Consider the following 22,796-nt stretch of genomic DNA (forward strand, 5'->3'; position numbering starts at 1 on the left):
GTCTTTGTTCGTTTTAACGTCATTCCTTTCCGCGAGCATGCACGGCAAGGCGGATCGATCATGCGTGAATAAATGTGCGTGTTTGTTGGCGGCCGTATGTGCAATACGTGGGTTTGCCGAGACCGTCTCTCGCATAGACCGGCTCGTCGAGCTGTGTATTTCTTTCCTTTCTTCTCTTTGCTCCTCTTCGAACTTTTCTCTGTGTACTCGTCCATCGAAGCCCTGTTTCACGGCGATAGCATTTTTGTTATCGCCGAGAGGAGAAAAGAGACGCGTGATACGTTTCTAATTACCGGCTTCCTACGCGAAATGGTACATTGATCCGAGCATCGAACAAACGACCGAGAGGAATCTCGTTTTCCTTTTTTCTCGTCGCGAACAAATCAAACGATGGATACTGGAATTCGCGTAATTAGGATTTTTCTCTGGGTCGTCCAGCTCCTCTAATTGCTTAATTTTTAAATAATTTTCAGTAAAAAATTTTATATTTTATATTTAGTTAAACTGCATCATTGCACTTCGGCTTAAATATTTTCTTCCTCTTAATTTATCATGTTTAATTTATTATCCGCCATCATTACTAAATTTGCTACTTATTTACATAAGAATTATTTAAAATTTTTTCAAACGTTCTGATACTAAAATTCATGCAACAGAAGAATAGCAAACAACAAGTGTGAATTTCACATAAAAGTGTTAATAATACCATGCATTATACTAAATGAAGATAAATATGCGTGCTATTGCAAGCAAAATAATGCAAAAAAAAAAGGACATTCTGTCTATTGCAACCCACTTGACTCGCACTTGAACAAAGAAACACGTTTTAGCATCTGATTCGGTTGGTAGTGTGTGCGATTGTGTGCGTGTTACGTTAGAGAGAAGGTCTTTTTTCTTTTTTAATTGTATAAGAGGAAAGTTTTGCTGGTGAAAACTTACAACGTCGATTATTTGCATTAGCGTAAGGCCAAAGCTCAATACGAGGGGGTCGGACTCATTGCCAACCGGACGCTCCAGCACGTTGTATGAATCCAGCAGGTGAGTTAGCAGCCGTTTCTCGTGAGAACCGCCATTTACCAGCCCTGACCGAATATTATTTTTTTCAGTTAAATTAACATTTCTTTTTCTTTCGACACTTTGAGCCTCGACGGTGTCGCGTCCTTCCGCGATCCACGCTTTTGCATTTTTATTATTTTTTTTTATATTAATTTTCTCAACACCGTGGCATTCAACGTACTAACACGTTAGTTACATTTTAATTAATACAATTATAATTTTTCTTCTAATCAATCGATTATATTAACTTTGAAAAAATTATATACACAAGGAAAAGGATAAAATTTCTAATGTATTTAATTTTTAAGGTGGCCTATTGTTTTATTTGCAAAATTGTGTAAATTTCGTGAATAGCGTACGTGGAACACGGAAGTGGTTCAAAGTGTGCGTGTTTTGAGATTGAGATGCTCTTCTTCATCAAGAATATTTAAAATCATCAAATTCATAAGGATTAAAAATTTTACTTTTCTGTATTCTTATGAAGAAGAGCAAAAGAGTCTTATTAATTAGTTACATTCTTAATGAACCTGTGAATAGAAATCAGTAATAGAAACGCTCCGGTATCTCTTGAAAAATTGATATATTTTACATAGTAAATCTATCGGCAGAAAAGTCAAAAATAACAAGATTCTGAATTTTATATTCCGTGCAAATATTAAACTGCATCTGCAATTGCATTCAGAGATCCATATAACATGGAAACGTATATTCAGCATTGAAAGAAAATTGAATATCAAAGAGATCGTACAATTTTCACGGATCAATTACTGGCCCTCGTCCTATCGATATCGTTTCGTGTCGACGGAAAGAAACAAAAGAAAACGGAAATAACGACAATACAAATTTCTCTCGAACGTCTTTATGTTCCCTCGATTTATATCCAACTTTACTTTCACCATCTTTCTTTCTTTCTCCGTATTCTCAGTAGCTTTTAGGAAGTCACCCGACGATGAAGTTTTGGACTACTTTCCCCAAATATACAACTTGGTAATCTTTCTTTTTCTCCCGACTCTTTTCTTAGTTTTTCTTTTCCTTCTTATATTTGTCAATTTCTTCCACGCAGGATGTACTTTCTCATTGTGTCCCAGAAAATAGCGCTTATCAAAGGCTTAATTCACCTCGTTTCATTAAACAGAAATAATTTGTTTTTAATCCTTAAAATTTCATAGAAAGGAAGGAAGGATAGTTTATTAAGAAATTTAGACATATGATTGTGAAAAATTTGAATTTTTTAGTAAAAGAGTAGAAATATTAGATTTATCAGGAATTCGTTTGTCATTGATGATATTCGATTTTGGGATATTAATTACGACTTGGATAATCACACGTTTCATAAAATCTATGACTCTTGCAATTTTACTAATTTGTAGATTGTAATTAGTATCTAATCAAAAAGATAAGTATCACAATCACGAATGCATAAAAGAGGTAATTGTAATATATTAAAGTGTTAAAGTGTTAATTATAATATATTAAAACCCTAGAGTTTTATAATTACAAAAAATTTGTATTTTTCAAACGAAATTAAGAAAATACAAAAAGTAAACAAAATAACCCAGAAACGTAGAGTCTGAGAAATCTAAGTACTGATGATTTATATCATCGATTATAGATCACAGAAACGATTTGGAATGATGCATTGATCCAAAACAAACACCGTATGAGATATTCGGTTCGTTGGATTCAACAATACCATGTAGCTATTAATTTAAACGAGCATACATCACCGGTTGTTACGACTTCGCTTTCCAAGCCCTTCCGGAAGTAATTGCAATCGTTAGGATTCCATTCCCCTCGAGTAAAATTCTGTACACCGATAGGTTGTGTTGTGTTTGGCACATTGCGAATGAAATCGTTAGCATACACACGTTTACAATTACGATGCCGAACGGCGGACATTCGGTTTGCCACGTGTTATGTACGTTACGTGTCTTGATGCGAAATTGCATTGAAACATTGAAACGTCAAGTTAAAAGACAAAAGCAATTATACAACATTTTTCTAATTACTTGTGCTAGAAATTAGAAAATATTTGGAATATATTTCTGTTTTGCTTAACCCTTGGACGGCGGACCATGGAGAGCACAATTTTATCTAAATTTAATTTTGTATTTCATATCATTTTCACTTCCTAAATAAATGATTATTTTATTAAAATTGAAAGTTCAAATTTCCAAACAGAAGATTTCATTTATTGAAAAAGTAATATCTACAGAGATGTTAAATTCAGATATGAATAATATAGAATTTAAAAAATGAAAAGGAAAATGAATTTAATATTAAATTTAATATCGAAATACGTTGAATTATCGAATACCCAGCTGAATCCCAATAGTCTCCATAGCAATCATGGTTATAATTGAAAGCAATCATGAAGTCATGAAGAAAATACTGATTAATATTTCTATGTGGTGCAAAAGTATGAAGAAAGAAGGCAAGAAAAGTGATGCCATTATCGCGATCGAACCGTTTTCACACCGATAATTTTACCGCAGAATGAAGCCCGTTTTCACTGAATGCAGCGTTCAGCTGGACGAAACAATAGGGCTCAATCGACCCATTTTCATTAACGCGATCGTATTTCATAAATGCTGCATTAGTAAACAGGAAATGAACGGTAGACAAATTTTTTTTCTTCAATATATTATTATGAAAAAAAAAACGAGACGAGATGAACTCTCATACAAAGGAATCTAAATCTTTTTTATACCTTTGAAAAATCGGAAAATGGAAAGTCGTAAAACTTTTATATGAAATCTCTTGAAAATTTTACGAATTTTCTAAAGAAAAAATTGAATAATGAATATCTAATTTCTAATTATCCGATTGTATTTCACTTATGTAGGTCAATTTGTATAGGGGTAGTTCTTGAAGAAAATCTTTTTTGAAAAAGATTCATACGCGATCGTATAAGCGAACTTTCAGATTTATAGCCTCTTGGGATCGGAGTCCCTTTATCTCACATTCGTGCGAAGGATCACCAAAGAAAAGTTTATGGGGCAAGTGATGGGCAAGGGAAAGAAAGAAATCGCTGACGTGTTCGGTGGCAGAGAGTTTGCACGATTTTATTGTTCATTGAAAGGATTTTCCTCCCATGTTCTCTGAGAATTATTTCACAAGTTTCCAAGAAGAAACTAAAATTCCAATTATAAGAAAAGTAGGTTGTCAGATAATCCTTATTCATCAAATTTTTCAATCTATCAATCCGTTTACTTTTTTACTTATATAAAAATATGAAATATTTTTAGACAGAAAAAGAAACATAGAAATTTCTAAATATTATTGAGTACTTATAGAATGTTATAGCATTTGCCTTTTTATGAAATGATTCAATAATTTCAAAATTTTTTCTATTTATTTGATTTGAAATTTTTCATTTTGGAAAGTAATGATCGAATAGAACTTAAAAATAAATTTTTCGAAAGATAAATAACAAAGATTGCAATTTTTCATACGTCAAGCAGGGAAAAGTATCGCGATATTTTCAACACTGTAGCTGTGGCTAGATTCTGGCACCACGAAACGGACTTACGAAGCTTTGAATTATGACGCCAACAGGGACGTAACATTCCATATTTTTCGTGGCGAGCGTAAATAAAGATCAAGTCAGGGAAAAGTTACGCTAGTGTAAGCACATCAGACAAGAGAGATGAATTCGTTGACATTACAGATACGATGATACACGAGCTACCTTTTAAAACTTACTCTAGGTATCCATTAAAATATTTATCACGGATTCTACACTGAGCAAAATCTAATATTTTAACTCGGTTTTTACCAACAACCCCTCGATAATTCTTACCGTACCGGAGAAATGAGATTACTGTCAGTCTAGTGATGAGATGGAGTATCACTCGAGTAGGATTGAACTGATTGGATTCAAACCCTCCATGAATATTTCAGAAAATAAGAACGCTATTTGAAAGTACTTTAACGTGATAGATTTGGAGTTTTCGTAAGTGCTTCCAGAAATGAAAGCAATATTTCCAAGTAGACAAAACATCAATCTGTATTTTCCAAATTTATTTAAATATAAAATTTATTACTTAAGAAAAATGATAACTAAATTTGTTAAAATTCAGAGTCATTAACATAATTTGTTTTGTAAATTTAAATATCGTTAAAAGAATTTTTCGAAATCCTTATCAGTACGTACTGATATTTCTGATAGATCAATATCTAAAATTAGAAAATGATTAATTCGACGAAACGTCGATTACACGACCCTCGAGGGAGTAATTAAATTTCCTAATGAGTGATAGCCGGATATCGTGAGATTTGCAATCGATAGTAAACAGTACATTTCATTCATTGTTCATTTTGCATCGATCAAAGGTAAACTTTCTCCAGTTTTCGAAGTGGGAAAGTCATGATGCAATTTCCGGAAACGACCGACTAAATCTCAGCCCACATCGTAGCTGGCTTCGAAACAAGCAATTTTCAGATCGTTTACCTTGTCGTTTCACCTCATCCTTTGACAAACATTTAAATAAATCTAACGTTTCCGTTACGCGCGAAATCAAATATAATAGCTATTTTATCATCTAAATTTGTTGAATTAGTAGTAATATTTATTAATAGAAACATGATACCGTTTGAAAATTCTGTTCTTTTTTTTTCATTTTTGTTAACGCAACTCTTTATGTATATTTCGAAAAGAATTTCACTATTCGTTAAAACAACAACACGATCGACCGTATAAAATTGATTCGTTTATATTTTTTCCTTTCAACGTTTTGTTCGCAGTGAATGCACGTTGAATATCCTAGCCAATTAAAAATTATACAGGCTGGTTTATATTTGTTTCCTTCACATACGTGTTAACACGATATCGATCCTTTTATTTAGTGAACAGATTACATGTGATCCGTTATCATCAAAACAACTCTTCTGTTAATAATGAAGACCAAATTGTTACTGTTAATTGGTATATAAATGTCATAATTTTTTAAATTTTTTCATGAATTAATTGTTACTTAATTGGTATTGAAATTGGAATATTATCAATCCTCAAAATTCAGATATTTTTACCTTCTTTTTTAAATGGCATTGAATCATTTTTTTTTTTCATTAAATATTCTGGGTGGCAGATTTTATATCGAATTAGTATAATTCAGTAAATTAAGAGCCTTAAATTAGCATCAGGATTTTCGTGAATATTGAAAGTGTACACAATTCAAAGTTTAATTGGTGAATGCTAAAAATAACAGGCTATTAGCATTGATAACATGCATTGACCACTCAATGAAAACGAGAAACATCAATCTAAATGAAGCTGTTTCGTTGAAACGTGTTCATTAGACTTGCAATTTATCACACGTGATTCGTGTTGCAATTGGATGCACGTTTTCAAAATTTGCATCATTATACACGAATAATAACTATCCTTGATGAGTAGACCACGGTTTAATTGAACGCATCTGCAGAGAATTCGAAGGAGAAGCTTCCGTAATAGACTCAATTAGACTAACACTGCAATGGATTTAGTTAACCTGCGAAGGAGATACGTGGGAAGTTCGAGGGAGATGTATCGTTTAACATAGGGTTGCTTTAATTTGCTTTATCTATTCACTGGAATAATATTATTGACAAGCTTCCTTGGCTGTGGAAACAGGGATTAATTAAAATTGCTCTAAGGAATACCTAGTGTAAACTTAGACTCCATTAACACTACACAAAATTATTATAATTAAATTTGAAAAAAGAAGACAATAAAATTTTGAATAAATAGTAGATAAAATTGCAAATTGAAAGCTTTTAAATTTAAAAACTATTCATATTTTCAGTATACTAAATTTGGAACAGTGAAAAAAAACAAATTTATTTATTTTGAATCAAATTAATATTATGTTTATTTTGCAAGGTAATAAAAAAAAAAGTTTAAATTTGAAATAATTGTCAAATTACTATGTAAGTAGGTTAATGTTATTATCAATATTTCCCCGACAAAAGCTTTCAATTGTTAATCATCAGGTGCAAAAGTTGTACTCGAGGTATTAAGGAGATAATTCCGAGCAGAGTCTTTTCTATTTAAATCAAACACGAAATCCGATAATAGGAGGACGAACACTTTGGTCGCGGCATCAAGTGGGTTACAAAGGTGGACGCTAGTCAGACAAGCAATCGAGTTCTTTCACCTGTTCCTTAATTGAGTTTACATTCCGGCGAGTACGTCGCAGACAATTGGTCGCCGACGTCGGTCTACCGAGTAACAGAAGTTTTAAATCAATTTCTTTCTTTGGAATGCGGTTTTCACGGTGCTACGGCGCCTGTAACGAGTTCCACGGCCTTGCAATTACTTTAAAGCAGTCGCCTTGCAAAGAACACGCTTTCGCAATTCCAGCAATTTTACTTCACATACGACCCTCGTTAAACATCGCGATAACTTTTCAATTATATTAGTAACATACTGTAGAAATTTTTCTATTAAATTTTACAAACTTTCTCTTTGCTCTCATGGGCTGAATAGGAGATTAAGTTGACAATTTGATGTTTGAATAATTTTCCTTTAAATTAAAAGAAAAATTCTATTATTTCTAAAAAACCTGGAAACTTTTAATTGAAGTGTAAATTAAAAAAGCGAATTATTATAGAGAAAAGTAACTATTTCAAGAGGTGAATTATTAGTGATTATTAGTTACATCATATGAAACTTAAAAATTTATGAAGAAGATTTACTCCTAATGAGGGTCTTAATTAAGGTTTTAAACATTAGTTCTTGAATTAAAAAAATATTCAAATCTATAACGAAAATATCCCTCCCAAAAATTCTCAAAACTAAAAAAAGAAGGATTGATTGACTATTCTTTAAAAAAGGAAAAGTAAAAGAATTTTCTCCACGCGGTATTAAAATTAGCCATTCCCTACCACTAGAGATCCTTTTCAAATGGTTCAAGTACCCTCGACGAACAAGCTTCATAGCCGTATGATTGCGCGTAATTTTCCAGCGATTCATCCGGCCAGAGCCGACAGCATCGATAGATTATCGAGGTGGCGTTAACGATTCATTAAAAGCAGCTACCGGAAACAACGTATTACGGAGAACTGTTTGGCGTCGGGCGTGACGGGCTTCCGTGTGACGTTGCGTGACAAGCTCTTCCTCGTTAGCACGTGCTAAACAGCCGTGAATGAACGGTGTTCCGTCAGGACGGCGACGGCGTGCTTTCTGCCGCGAAAACGTTTGCTCTGAACTCAATTAGCATGGCTCTGGCCGCTGCACGCGTGTCATGTTAAATGGACAACAAAACGATAATACAGTCGAGTAATTTTCCCGAGCAGTCCAAACCGCGATCGCGGTTTAATAAACGAATTCGTGAACCTACCGATTATCGCAATCGTAATTCCATCGTCGACGGTAAATTTCAATGAAATTTCTATTTGATATCGATACAGTGTGTTAAGTTATAGCAGGGATAGGATCAAGTTCAATATGTACTTATGAATCTGAATTAATTCCGATATCCAAACGTTTCATCTACGGAATCAATGATGATTCAACGATGATTAGATTTCCATAAAAATAAAATTTATTCCTCTGTATTTTAACAGGGTTCAATTATCAACTCTCATGATTACTAAATTTATAGAGTTACAACATATTCTTTTATTTCAGAAATTTATTTTAAAATGAATTTTACAAAGATTATCGATTTAAATTTAAATATCAAATGATTATTATCGATAGATTTTGATAAAGGATTGAGAAATTTCATCGTATGTACCACTTTTGAATATTCTCATAATATTTTAACGCAGGTTTACTCTTCCCTTGCGCAGCACTCTACTCTTTCATATGCAACAAAAAGTATCTAGTTCAACTATTTATAGTTCCTTGTACTGTAACGTGCATTAATACGCTCGAGGCAGTACCATTCGTTGATGAAAACATTGTGAAATTTTAACTGGCATGCCACTTAAATTTTTCTCTCTACTTTCTTCAAATATTAATCACTAGAACTTTAATTTACATGAAGTTTAAATTGAACAGTGCGATAATTGTAATTACAATGTACTTTACTGCACAACAGCTGATTATGGGATTTAACATGTTAATCGGCATTCCATGTTAAGATTGTAGCCGTAATTCCCGCGCAAATGCAATCGATACACTGGGAACACGATTCTCCTAAAGTGGCGTCGTCGACGAAATTCTAAAGTAATATCCGTGGCCGCAGGCTGAAATCTCGTTCATGTACGAAACACGTCGAAAAACGAACGGTGATTTATTGCTTCGTAGATAGACTCGCGTCTACGATAGCAGCAGGAAGTCATAGGAAGAAGAAATTTCGGGGATACATCGTAGTGAAATACGAGGAGTAGGTACACGGTGTCAAGTAATATATTGCTGTCGATGTATACAAGAAAATTGAAAATCGTTCACTCAAGGAATGTAGCAATATTCATGAAATACGTGGTATATTTTATTCTTCTTCTTCAATGATTTTCTAAATAGAAGAATAGTAAAAGAGTTCCTTTGTACACGTGTAATGAAAAATCAATGAAAAAGAGTTAATTTTATCAAAACATTTGCCAATTTTATTTTCCAAATAAAGTTGAAAGGTTACAATTTGGATAAAGATGAATATTACTCTCATGTCTGACTTATCACCTGGTTGTACTACTGATTATATTTTGCCAGCTGAGAATCGCGAGTTTGTTAATATTAGGACCAAAATGTTTGTGCACTTTATTTTTTAGATACAAAGATTAAATAGAACAATAAACAGGAAATAGTTAATTAAGTCATTCATTCATTGAAATATTGAATTAATTAAATAAGTCATTTATCAAACAGAAAAGGAATCATTCCCCTTTTAATGAAATAATGTTATTAGTATAATAATTTGGCAAATTCTCGATAATCCTAGTTTAGGTATAATAATGTATAATACGATATCAGGTAATTTAGTGAAATGAATTTAATTGTCCGCTGAATTACGAGATAATTACATTGCACTTTACAGTGCGTACTTCCTTCCGCGCGCAGTATCTCTCTGTACAGCGAGAGAATAGTGATTATAGTAATTAAGCAAAGAATCGTGAACCTCCTTTTCGAAATTACCAGACGTAAGATGGTGGCGAATTAAATGTCCTTAAAATCTTTTATAAAGATAGCTTTCTTTTCACTTTTACAATTGCATCTCTTTTCAAAAGAATATAATTATGATGAATTAAATGTTCATTAGCGAACGTTTAACAAGGTAGAAAAGAATTTCGTATAAACAAATTAAATTTAAAATAAAATTAAAATCAAATTGCTGCAATAAGTATTCGATTTTAATTTTTTAATTGCAATATACCATTTTAATTTTTGTCAAAATTAATTAAAATTACTATTATCAGAGACTCTAAAAAAAAAATATTAAATTGAGAAATACTAAATGGACCTTCCAAGCTTCCAACAAATCTCTGTTTTCCTGTTATAAATATTATTATATACACAACAGGTAAATCTACTTACAATAGGCTGCTAAATAAAATCAATGGATACAAGTTAGCTGGATTTAATTAAAATTCGAAGTTCGCTTGGATACAAGTTCGCCTCGTGTACGGAGGTCGTTTCAGTATGGAGTTTCTTCTTTGTTCAGTATTGCGAGGTGGCAGGGATGCGTCTAAGTACCTAATCAAGAAACCATGGCTATGGAACGTTTCTGAATGCCATAACTGGTAGTCTGGAAAATTTCGCCGGGAACAGCGGCATTCTCTCAGCTCGCCTCGATCCACGTTTCATTTGAAAACTTGGAACAGTCATGGCTGAAGATAGTTAAACACAGGACTATATTGCCATGGGTAAGTATACTGCTGAGGCTAGTAAACGGACCGGGCTTCGTGTGCAGAGATGCATGTTTGCGAACAGCAACGGCAGTCACCAACAGCAGATGGCAGAACTTGGTAGATTTCGCCAGATGGCTGCTAAGTTGGCTAGCAAAAATTTTCCGCTCTCCTTATCGAGAGTTTAACACCGTTTGTGCAGTTTTGCGAATTTTCCATCTCCGCGATAAAAGTTAATTTGAAAAGCAAACGCTATGCGCGAACACGTGGCTGGAATTTGAATTAATAATAGTTGCTAACTTGGCTAATAAGAATTTGAAAATTTGCTGATGGAAGTGAAACGTGATTTTGAAATTTTGCACCTCTCTGATTATCTCATTTTATTAGAATATTCAATGAGTTTCTAATGGAGAATGGTCCGTTTAAGCATTGCTAATTATCTACGAATTTAAAATCAAGATTTCAGCAAATTATTAAAAGACAAAGAGATGGTTGAGTATTTTGTATCCGATTTGAAAGAGTTACGAGGGATAATAGGGAGCAGGTGATAAAGTACCGTTTATGGGATAAGATTACAATCTACCAACCACAATCTTCAACCCTCTTTTTTTATTACTGTAAGAAGCATGAAAGTTCTGTAGTTTATACCGTGCCGTAAATCCCTCATGACTCACTGTCAACGACCATCAAGTACCGCATCATAATGGTTATTGATCCTCCGCACTAATCAATATCTAAAATTATCAAGATAATAATAGCTTGTCATCAAGTTTAACGCGTAGAAGCCCTCTTAGAAGTTAGAACCTACATTCTACTGATAATATAATATTCGCAATTAGAGTTCAATCATTTATTATACTAATTAGTCAAAATCTCCTCTAATCTTTCTATTACTTTTCAATTATTGATTACACGAAATGATAGATTAATCGAATATTGTTCAATCTTTTTGCCTACTAAAAATGTTTAATTTAATATTTTATTCCTTATTAAATATGTGATATCAATCACCTGTAATCGAGGTGGTAATCAATATATCAATGATACTGGGTTTGCTACATTAGCGAAGCCTGTAAGAACCCAAATTCGAATCTCTTATTTTTCATTCATAAACATTTTATTAAATTAAATTTCTTAAATCATTGCAACTCATATCAAAGAAAAATATTCTTATTTAATTTTACAGTTTAAATTTGCTCACTTTCTGCTATTGTTACAATAATTAATATATTTCAGAATTCTCTCCTCTCGTTTCCACCTATAAATATTTAATTAATCAATTACTGCCAACATTGGTACCCATACAAAAATATATTCCTTTTTAATTTTCCAATTTAAATGAACTCATTCCATGTCATTAATAAAGTAACCAATATTATTTAGAACTCTCTCCCCTTTCTTCCATCTATAAATGTTTGATTAAATTAAATTCCTGGCAACCGCAACTGTTAACCATCACGATCCCGCAAAAAAAGGAGCACGAAGCTGTTGTTACAAAAGATTGAGCCAATCACCGCACAGAAGTTGCCACATTCCGTTGGAAACATTCTTCTCGGTTCTCGTTCGATAACACGGCCAACAAACGAACCGAAAAGCTACAATATCAAGAGATAGCCCAAGCTGTGCCTCTTGCTAGGAGGTCTCTGATATCTGCTGGCTTTGCCTGTTGTTACACTGTTTCTTTTGGCCAATAACGGACCGAAATGTCGGGCACAGTGGTCACTTGCGAGTTAGTACAGTTACAAGCCGCAGGAAAATCGATCTTTTTTCGAGGTTGAACAGAGAAAGAGAGAGGGAGGGAAGAAACCAACAAAGGGAAAAACGTGATTCTCGATGGAGCAGAACGTTAATGCCATATTTCACCGTGGCTCTGAAACAGTCACCAAGAGACGCGAAACGAGCGAACGGCTGGCAGAATCGATTTTCCAACTTCGCTAGGAACGGATTCGCCTTATCCTTTGGCTGTTTCCGCCACGCCTCTTGGTACCTTTCTTTTTTCTTGAAGAACCACACCGTGTCGAACGTGCGACGCCCATACGAAATGCAAACGGATTGCCCGCCGCTGTTCTTGACGTTAATGCCCCAAGTTGAATGCCGTGCTTCTTTCTTTATCTTACCAAGAGAAAACGTCGTGCCAGGTGGGTAAAAGTGGACCGCATCGGGGGGGAAAAATTTGTACCATTAATTTTTTGTGAAACATGGTAATTGAACATGAGAGAAATTATTTTTTATTACACTTTCTTGATGGAGACACTGATCGGGATTACATATTATCAATTAAAAAAATTTAATTTATAAGCGCTGAAAACCTACTTCAATTTTTAATTAAAAGGAATTACCAGCAAATTGAATATTTGAAATTAGGAATTTGAAAATTAATTATTCTTAGTTTTAATAATTAGAATTTCTATTAGAGGTATTCAATACCCCCTTCTATTAGATTAAAATTATTACCAATACACCCCATGAAATAAATAACAATAATTGCAATAAAATCTCTTCTAAAATAATAAAGTATCCCATGATACAGTGTCAATGAACCTTTTGAAGGAAAATATCAAATCTTCCTTTTATTAAAGAAAATCCTTTGAAAATCGTTTAAGGGAAGGAAAGCTAAATATACTAGATACACTTGCAAGCCTTTCTTTGCCAGAATTACATTATCAAGGGGAATAATGAGAAAAGTTTTGTACGAATATTTACCGTTATCGCCGGGAGAAGAAGCTCAGTTACCCAGCTCGTAACAATTTCACGTACACGTATAGAGATCCACGTTGAAAGGTGGCTGTACACACATCGGGTGGGTCGTTGAAGCACCGTTTTGGAGGGATGGAGGGGTAAATAAAATACGTCTTCTTAAAATGGAAGCTTCTGAAATAAGGGTTGGGAAAAGCATCGACGTCGTGTGTGGTTTTAAGCCGAGCCGAGAGCTGCCTTTTCGAGAGTTATCGCTTGTAGAAAACGTTTTCGATTCTTTATAGACGATTCCAGCGGTGAAACTCAGCACGGCAAAAGGGGATACGAAAATATATATTTCCACGGGAAAACTTTTTCCAACGGCAAACATTATCGTTTTCTCGCGCTTTGTGCAACGAATCACGTGTTGCAAACGGAGAAATACTGGTGAAAGTAACGCTTCTCCGTTTGATAATGGCCGGCGAGGGAAATTTTATCTCACCATCTTGGTGGAAAACGAAAAATAGTTCGAGGAGAGAAACGGACCAGCTGTTAGATGAAAATCGATTATTCCTACTGAAATATATTACTTGAATTATAGAAATTTATTTTGAGACGGTGGTTAAATTAAAGGAAGGGAAATTATTATCTTTATAAATTTAATAGTTATTTTTCTAGACAGTAAACAATCATAGATTCAATTATTGTTCCTTTTTAATAATTTACTATCAGTACTTCATTTTATAATATTATAGCATTTGCACAATATTTGATAATGATTCCTGATATACATTATGTTATTAGAAATTTTTGTTAACGTGAACCCTAATTTGATCCAGGATTCAAGTATATCTAACCATGAATCAGGTTTAACGTCCTTACGTTTTTATCTGATAGTGGAGGGTAAGATTTATCTAGGGTCGTCCTAGATTCCCAAACAATTCGAGAGAAAAAAACCTTGCTATTTTCTCAGTGTTTTTCGCGAAGCCGAAGAATAGTTACAGTGTCCTGAAACTGGCAAACAGAATCCGACTGGTTTAGCCGATAAAGAACTGTAATAGTACGGATTAGAGTTCTGCCGGCACATTCACCGGGAACAAGGATCCACTCGCGACAATTATGGAAAGTAGCTGAATGCACTTGCGTTCATTTCGGATGAATATTCCATCGTGTGATTCAGTAATTTCCAGCGAAAGGTTCACGGAGCATCGTTTTTCACGGATGCCCTGCGAATCAGCAGAATAACGCTGATTTCAATTCAATTCCCGATAATTTATGGAGTCCATTAACCCTTTACCTTATGAATTTTCAAATTATCGAGTATATTAGAAGTAGATATTTACTGGTGAGATATTGGATCACGTTTTTCATGTCGATACTGCGAATCAGCATAATAACGCAATTTTATATCAATTTCTGATAATGTATGCCATCTATTCACCCCTTAAAAATCTTTCAATTATCGAGCATACTAAATTCACGACTTTTGTATATTTCACTTTAAAATTGCTGAAATTCTATCTTGGATAAAAATAAAAATTACCATAAATATAGCAAAAAAATATTTATTCAAATTTACTTTCTTCAATCAAAAATTATTACTTTTTAAATTTTAATAAATTATCCTTTGAGAAAGAAAAATGCAAAATAGAAACAGATAGTAAGTTAAACAATTCGGTTGCATTTAAAAAATAATGAAACAATACGTATTTACACCTACAGGAAAAATACATCATTAATTTTATAAAACCACCAAGGTGTCATTTAAACGAGAATGCATGAAATCCGCCTCTCAATTTCCTAACAGAACGAAATACACTCGTTATCTCCATTTTCCTAGATCTTGTCGCATCTTAGTAGAGTAATAACGTCACCGTTAATAATTCTTCATTAGAGAAGTTGAGAACAATTCGCGAATATCAAAAAGTCGTCAAGTATAAGAATAGTTATATTGTTATCCTCGCCCCTTTTTACTAATTCTGTTTTTGTTAGAAAGGAAATGACATGTAGGACAATTTTTTTTGAAGGGGAAACGAGTGTAACACAGTTTAACAAAAAGGATCAAACGCTCTTTTGGAGTTGGCACTGTTCGAAATAAATCGCTTTGAGATCTGGGCCGAGATATAGAATTAAATGACCCTGGCAAAATGAGAATTAGAGATTTTATCGTGGCTCGAGCAGGTATTAATTTTTCAGCTTGATAGGGGCGTAGTATGAGAAAGTTTTTGCTTGGACGATGGGAATAATGGGGTAAATGCATTTCATTTAAAAAGATTGCATTAATTGTCAAATGCTATTAGTTCATTGTTAGGGGCATTTAAAATAATGACTATTGTTCTTAACCTTTCATTACCTAAATGAATTTCACGTTTCATTGTCAATAGAATTATAGAACATGGAATGTTGCATATTTGCAATATAACAAAATTTTATTCCAAAATAGGTCTCCATAATTCAACAAAAATTTGATTATTTTATTGTAAGAAAAATTGCCATTACCTTGACAGTCACAGTAGAAATAGTTGTATTTAGTCAGATATAGGATAAAATGAATTACTATTGCAATTTTAATTAGTGTTTTTCTTTATTAATTATTTAACTAATTACCCATTGTCCGTAAATTTAATCCAATCAAATAAAAATTCTTCGATTTTCCTGATCCTCGTTCGATTTTGCTATGAGAAAAAAAGTATAATTTCAAAAAATATCTAGCGAGGAGACGAACAGTGTGGAGAAAAGGAGGGTGGTTACTCGTCCATTTCAGTTCGCAGTTTCTCCCGCGTCATTGCACCAGATCAAATCAATTTTCCTTGTCGACTTCCGTTCTCGTTCGCGATCCCGTTACCACGACCACGAGATCTGCCGAGGAAAATCCACGTTACTTCACCAGTCACGACATTTTTCCTCGGCTATTCTCCTCTTTTTTTTATCCCTGTCGCTAACCCTCTATCTTTGTCCTCTTTTCTTTTTTAGAGTGAGAGAGAGAGAGGGGCGGTTTGGAATGCGAACGAAGAGAATCATGAAATCTGGTTTGTTACGATAAGAGCGTAGCGGGACATGGATGGAGGACGTTGCGAAATGGTTTCTTCCGACTTGACAAGGTTTTTGTACATTTGTTAATTAGACCTCGTCGTAACGCGATGCTTTTTTTTCACCTCGTTTGCTGGCCTGTCTCTTCTTTTTTTCTTAACCCGTTCGTTGCAGCCGGATGAGCTATTTCTTCTTTTTCCGTTGCCTCTGTTACGATATGGTTCTCTGGGAATTTTCAGTGAACCGTGTAAAATTCGATGCAAAGGACTTTTAATTTGTTATCATTTGATGAATTGTTCATTTGAAATGACATTTTTATTGTAGTTTACTTGTTGAGTATATGAGCTTCAAATTTAATTATTATTATTAATTATTATTATTATAATCAGGAATTTTTTAATTAAAGAAATGAAATTAAAATTTAATTATCTTTTATTTGTAAGTATATATCAAATTATGCTTGTAATTATTTTTTTTAAATTTTTATCCAGATCTACTTAATGACCAATTTTCTCTAAAAATGTCAATTTACATGAACATCCACCATAGTCTGCTTGAAAGATCAATATCAGTAATAAAATTTCTCTTCCTCAAATAGTAATATAACGCAGGATATAAAGTTGCCAAATAGCCCAAGTTTGTAATCAACTCTCCCTATAAATTCTGATAAAAATATTGTAGAAATGTTCAGTTTGATGGTGTGCACCAGGTGCAAAATTCTTAGCACAACCACATAAAGCAAATGTGAGTTGAGGAAGTATCAAAAGAATACCAAACACACTCTTCAGACACGCAAATTCCCAGAGTGCATTACTTTCAACCAAGAGCTGCTCCATTCAGGGTACAACACGTGTTTTCCAGCAATTTATATGATGTAGTTCTTGTTTGAAGAAGCAGGTGTGCTTCGTGTTGGCTCGCTCGTGAATCTACAATGCATTTGTTTTTTGCGTTCACCGACGTGTAGAATTCAATTCCCCGACTTGTGTCTACAGAAGAGACATTCTAATCGTTTCTTAACTCGATTAACCCTTTGTCATTCTTGAGGGGTTACAGGGAACATTATTGACCAACATCTCAAATTTGATATAAAAATAAGTTTTAAATAATATTAGTATTATACATAATAGTCTGAGGTATCAAATTTAAAATTAATCAATGGTATGTTTAATATTAATTAGTGTTTTAATCCTTCAAATTGATGATTATACACTGACAAAATTTATGTGTCAAAGATTTCTTAATTAATTTAAATAAATTCATCAATTTTCATTTAAATTTGCATGAAAATTCTGGCAAAGCTTGAAGAGGACACACGATTGAATTGGTACGATGTAATTTCTTTAGCGAATCCGACATTCGTGATACACATTTGTACAATTCAACTCGTGCCTGCACGACTCCCTCGAGAAATTACTTTTAAAAATTACATCTGAGGGCTCTTTGTGTTTCGCGATTCTTCTGCGCAAACAGGAATCCCTTGTCACGGTTTCACAAATATCATTGCAGAAAACAGCTAATTGATGATTTTTCTCATAGACAATTAGAGAGAATTGAAAATATGTCGAAATCGAGGTGTGAAATATTTTTAGATGTATTTTTAAATTTTATTTAATGTTGGAATGCAGTGCAGGATTCAGAGAAGCTTTGAAAAATTTTAATTCAAAAATTTCTAATTGAAATACCGTCATTTGGAAAAACCAACAGAGTTCAAAAGCAATTAACGGAAATTGAAGTGATTTCATTTTCTTCCATCGCCGAGTAGAGTACCATTGTCATCAGGAAAAAGCTATACAAGAGGAAAGAAGTAAACGGAAATTGAAGTTATTTCATTTTCTTACATTGTCTAGTAATTCCAAGTTTCCGTGAAACCAATATATCTCGCGTCATTGCGTCTTCCGTGTCATTGGATCCAGTCGAATCATTCTCCTCTTCGACGTTCGTTTCCAACGTTCCAAGCATCGGAATTTAGCGAAAGACTATACTTGTATAAAGCACATTTCCCCTTCAGAAATTTTCGGGAATGCGAGTCGTGTTCGACCGGCCGGGAAATCGAATTCGTACTTTCTGCTTTATCACGAGAATCCGGAATATTTATTCGTAATTTGAACATCGTTGAATTATATCCGACCTAGAAGACTGTCGTATTTCAAACGGTATGTATTCAATAGATAAGAAACATTTCATCAGGTGTGATTGTTTCTGAAAATTTTGTTCATTTTCTAGTTCATTTTCTAACTAAGAAAATTAATGGAAGGTGCTTATAGGTAATTATTTTCGTCGAATTTTAAGCTTTAATTCGACGTACCATAAGTGCAATTTTGCGATACTTTTATGTCATAAAATTGCATTAGAAATATTAGAAATGTGATATATTAGAAATTTCATCGTTTGCTATATTTGACATCCAACCATTTTATACTGGATGTATTAAGGAAAGGTGCATCTATATAGTAATTTTTATTAAACTTTAAAGTTTAAATTGCTATGCCACAAATCACGTCATCAAATCACGTCAAATTATCTACATTTCCTCGTCCAACTATTTGGTATTCAACAGTCTGGTATTTATATCCATTCGTCTAGTTACATCCCTATCGTCCTCGCGGAAACTTCAAATACATTTTCCTATCTCTGCACAGAATACTACTCGATAGAAATCTCCGATTCTTCAGTGGCTCGTTGAATCCATGTAAACACGCTCGTTTCGATCCATCTCTCGTAGACCAACCCGCCCAGCCTGTCCTCAGAGTGCATCGACTTTCCCTCCCTCCCTAAAATCCCCTCAGAACGTTCCACCTTGGCCAGTCGTAGGATCAAAAGGAGGGGGGAAAAAAAAGAAAGAAAGGAAAGAAGAGAAAAGCGAGGAAAAAACTGTAACACAGAAGAAGATACGGTTGAGATCTCGTCCGGGCCCATTGTTGGCTCTTTGTTTCGTCTAGCCAGGGGACGTGGAATACGCGGATAGCACGAAACAATGCCCAAGCCTCGAGCAACGCCGTGGAAGGGACCTCACAGTCAAACAGAAAAGAGAAGAAAAAAAAGGCGCAGATAGAGTAGGAGAAAATAAACGCGAAACATAGTCTGGGACGATCAGAAGGAGATAGAAAGGGGGGAAATACAGGGTGTACTAATCAATCTTCATTTAAAAATGAGTGAAAATTGTGGGATAAAATTTTTAAATACGTGGCTTCGTTTTTGAGGAAAATGATTTGGAATATCTGTCAGGTACACGTGTGTGATTATCTAGTGCACCGATACTACTCATTAGAGAATTTACTGTAGTTATACTACTGTACAGCTACGTAGTATACTTATTTTTCTCGTCCGACTGCCTACACTGCTCCTAAGGTTATACGTCTGACTTTTCATTGACTTATACTACTTGCATACTACGCTGCGGTATACATATTAACTCTGTCACAATGGCACACATTTTTCTAATAAATAATACAATAATTATTCATTATTAATCACTTAGAAAATTTTAGAATTCCTATTCAAAATTTAAAAGCGATATTTTATAATTAGTAAAATTAATTGGTGTGCAAAGGTACAGGGCGAGCAAATTTCTATGTACACCAATGGCGCTGAAAGGTTGTAAAAATGTCCTTGAAATGTTTCAAACAAAGTTGATATTATATTTCATATCCAATAAGAAACACCCTGTATAACATCGTCAGGGTGCAAGCGAGCGGAAAAATACTGCTCGTTGCTGGTGGTCACGCGTTCGAATTCAATAAGAGACAACCCTAACGATATGAACGTTGGAGTATTCAGTTTGAAAATCAAGCGGCGTTTCCTCTTGCCAAAACCTTCACGGCGAATCGATAGTCCAGTAGGTCACGTCAGCATGGAAAACTGTGCCAAAGCCTTTTCTTTTTCTGTCCGGCTTGTATCTTTGTCAGTATGTCTCCCTGACCACCCTTCTGCTCTCTTTGTATCCTCCCTTTTCTCTTTCATTCTCTGTGTACGCCGTTTAGCGTGTCTTTTCACCTTGTTGTTCTTCGTTCCTTTGTTTCCTTCTTCTTTTTATTTTCCTTCATGATCGTTCTGTTCGTTATTGGAATTTGGAGATGAGGTCAATGACCATGTAGTTTTCTCTTGACTTATATTCTTATTCTTGGCAAACTGTATCCATTACTTTACGAACCAAGTAAGAATATTTCTAGTTGAATAAGTAAACAAATTCCTAATTAAATGGATAATGGATTCCTACAGAAATTTAAGTGTTAAATTTCAGTTGACGTAGCAATCAAAATTTTAATATATAAAAAAATAACCCTTTCCAAAATAAATATCAACTCTTCAATATGCAAAAACACATCATCTAAAAGTATAAATATTTCTATAACAATATGCATCCTTAATTTCTTTTACAATTATTTGTGGATGAATATTGAACTAGTATCGATCGATTGATTGCAAAATAATTGAACGGTACAGAAGGTAAGGAACAATAGTAATAGAACACTCTATTTATAGACATTTTTCTGTTTCTTTATTCAGATCTTAACGAACCTTCATCAAGCATTCTCTGTTTTACCCTCATCGAGAAGCAACGAATGCCTGGAAGACCTTTGATCCTTGGTCATCGATAAATTCAAACACTACCGACGAAAAAAAAAAAAGAAGAAAAATGTCTGCTCGTTAAGAGATTCACAGTCTGTTTTGATTGGCTACAAAAGAGCTGCCAGGTGTACTGTGATATAGCTGAGAGAAAAATGTAAAAAGTCTCGAAGAAACAAGTGGTGTTTATTAAGTAGGAAGAGGAAACTTTCAATGACTTTACAACCTCTTGCTGCTTCGACATTGCTACAATTGGTGAGTGAAATATTGCATTCACTGTTATTTTTTATTCCCATTGGATTTTTATATAAATAATTTGAATGTCGACGATGATAGTATAATATCAACGATATCAGACAACAATTACTAATACTTACAATCATTAGCTTGATTTTAATTTTTAATTTATCTATTATTTATTTCTTTACCATTATTTAGAATAATGATAATGTTTTCCTTTCTCTAATTCTTCACGGTCGTAGCCATTTAGTAATGTAAAAATTAGTCGAGGTAAACGACCTTTCCGAAAGACGAACGAAAGAATTAGAGCAAATAATTGAATTTGCCGTCGTTCCATTTTGAATGCTCGTTTATTGTTATATGGCTGAGAAAAAGAGAAAAGGGGTGAGTAACGGCAAACTCGTGGAAAGAATATATTTGCACGTGGTTCCATTAAAACTGTACTGGAGTTCTGTAGAATCGTTTTTGTCAAATGAAAAGTAAGTTTCATCAATATATCGTTTTATCTCATTTCTAATGAAATAAAATAAACAATAACTATGCATTAGAATTAATGTTTGAAAAGTCATTTTATGAGTAGCTAGAAGAATAATTTTTAGAATGTTCATTACATAAGAAGGAACAAATAATTTCTAAAAATTCAAGACGTGTTTGTTGCACAAAAAGGGGATCCAGACAGATTGCGAAAAGATCCAATCTCAGTGAGCCCTGTGGGCTTCACGAACGGCAGTGAAATAAAGGAAAAAAACAAATATATGGATCTCCTTCGAAAGGAAGGTCTGTTCTTGAACGGTACTTTGCGGTACGTCGCTCCTTACCCTGGATTGTCTTGTTTTTCTCTGTGTTTACGAACGATATCATTGCTCTTTCGACAACAAGAGACCGTCGACACAGTCGAACCTGATTCTTTAATCTCGAAGGGAAATCGACCGTTTTTCCTTCACTTTTCCACCAATCCTTGGGATTTCTCTTAGCTGTCTATTTCCACTTCTAAACTCTCCCTCCTATCATTAATGCAAATTTACTTATCCAGTCATTTTACCCGGAACGAAAGACTTTAGGAAATTGGCATTTTAATCAGGACAGAAGATTACAAAAATATTTATATTCTGGCAATTTTTAATGAAAATTTATATTTTTTAAAAGAGATATTCTCTCCTTATTATTACCTAAAATTTTTCAATCAAAGAATAACAAATCAATAATAAAAACAAATTAAGCTCTGTTAATTTCTTTTTGAAAAATAACAACAGTGTAAAGTTCGAAATTGTCAGGTAGGAATGCATATTTTTGAGACACAGGGTAGATGAATGTCGTTGCGAAGGAAATCGAGCAGTTTTACTCGCGATTGGAATGCCGATGGCACGTGAAGATGATAGCGGCTGATGTTTACGATACACAGCAGCTATGATTTCGTCGGTAAATTTCGTTCGATCTGGCAAATGCTCGAGGACAAA

At 33.9% G+C, this 22,796-nt stretch overlaps 1 protein-coding gene and 1 long non-coding RNA gene across 12 annotated transcripts in view; one reads left to right on the plus strand and one right to left on the minus strand.

Annotated features, from left to right (window-relative positions):
- The window catches only part of LOC114871267 (neuronal acetylcholine receptor subunit alpha-7-like), a 149,203-nt gene that overhangs the window by 103,377 nt on the left and 23,030 nt on the right, over positions 1-22,796 (minus strand). For all 5 annotated transcript variants that reach the window (XR_006829844.1, XR_006829843.1, XR_006829842.1 and 2 more), the window contains exon 2: positions 940-1,082. Coding sequence is in view for 1 of the 5 variants with exons in the window: in XM_029176952.2 (XP_029032785.1) it covers positions 940-1,082 (143 nt within the window). In the remaining 4 variants the exon portion in view is untranslated. The remainder of the gene's footprint in view (positions 1-939; positions 1,083-22,796) is intronic.
- Positions 1-22,796, plus strand: part of LOC114871273 — a 111,551-nt gene that overhangs the window by 50,342 nt on the left and 38,413 nt on the right. For 4 of the 7 annotated variants that reach the window (XR_006829846.1, XR_003788553.2, XR_003788552.2 and 1 more), the window contains exon 4: positions 21,040-21,354. This is a non-coding gene — a long non-coding RNA (uncharacterized LOC114871273). Of the gene's footprint in view, positions 1-16,476; positions 16,605-21,039; positions 21,355-21,537; positions 21,803-22,796 lie in introns of those variants that run through there. The other 3 variants (XR_006829847.1, XR_003788549.2, XR_003788550.2) reach the window with 3 other exon arrangements.

Source organism: Osmia bicornis, chromosome 10, assembly GCF_907164935.1.
Source record: "Osmia bicornis bicornis chromosome 10, iOsmBic2.1, whole genome shotgun sequence".
In the NCBI taxonomy this organism is placed as follows: Eukaryota; Metazoa; Arthropoda; class Insecta; order Hymenoptera; family Megachilidae; genus Osmia; species Osmia bicornis.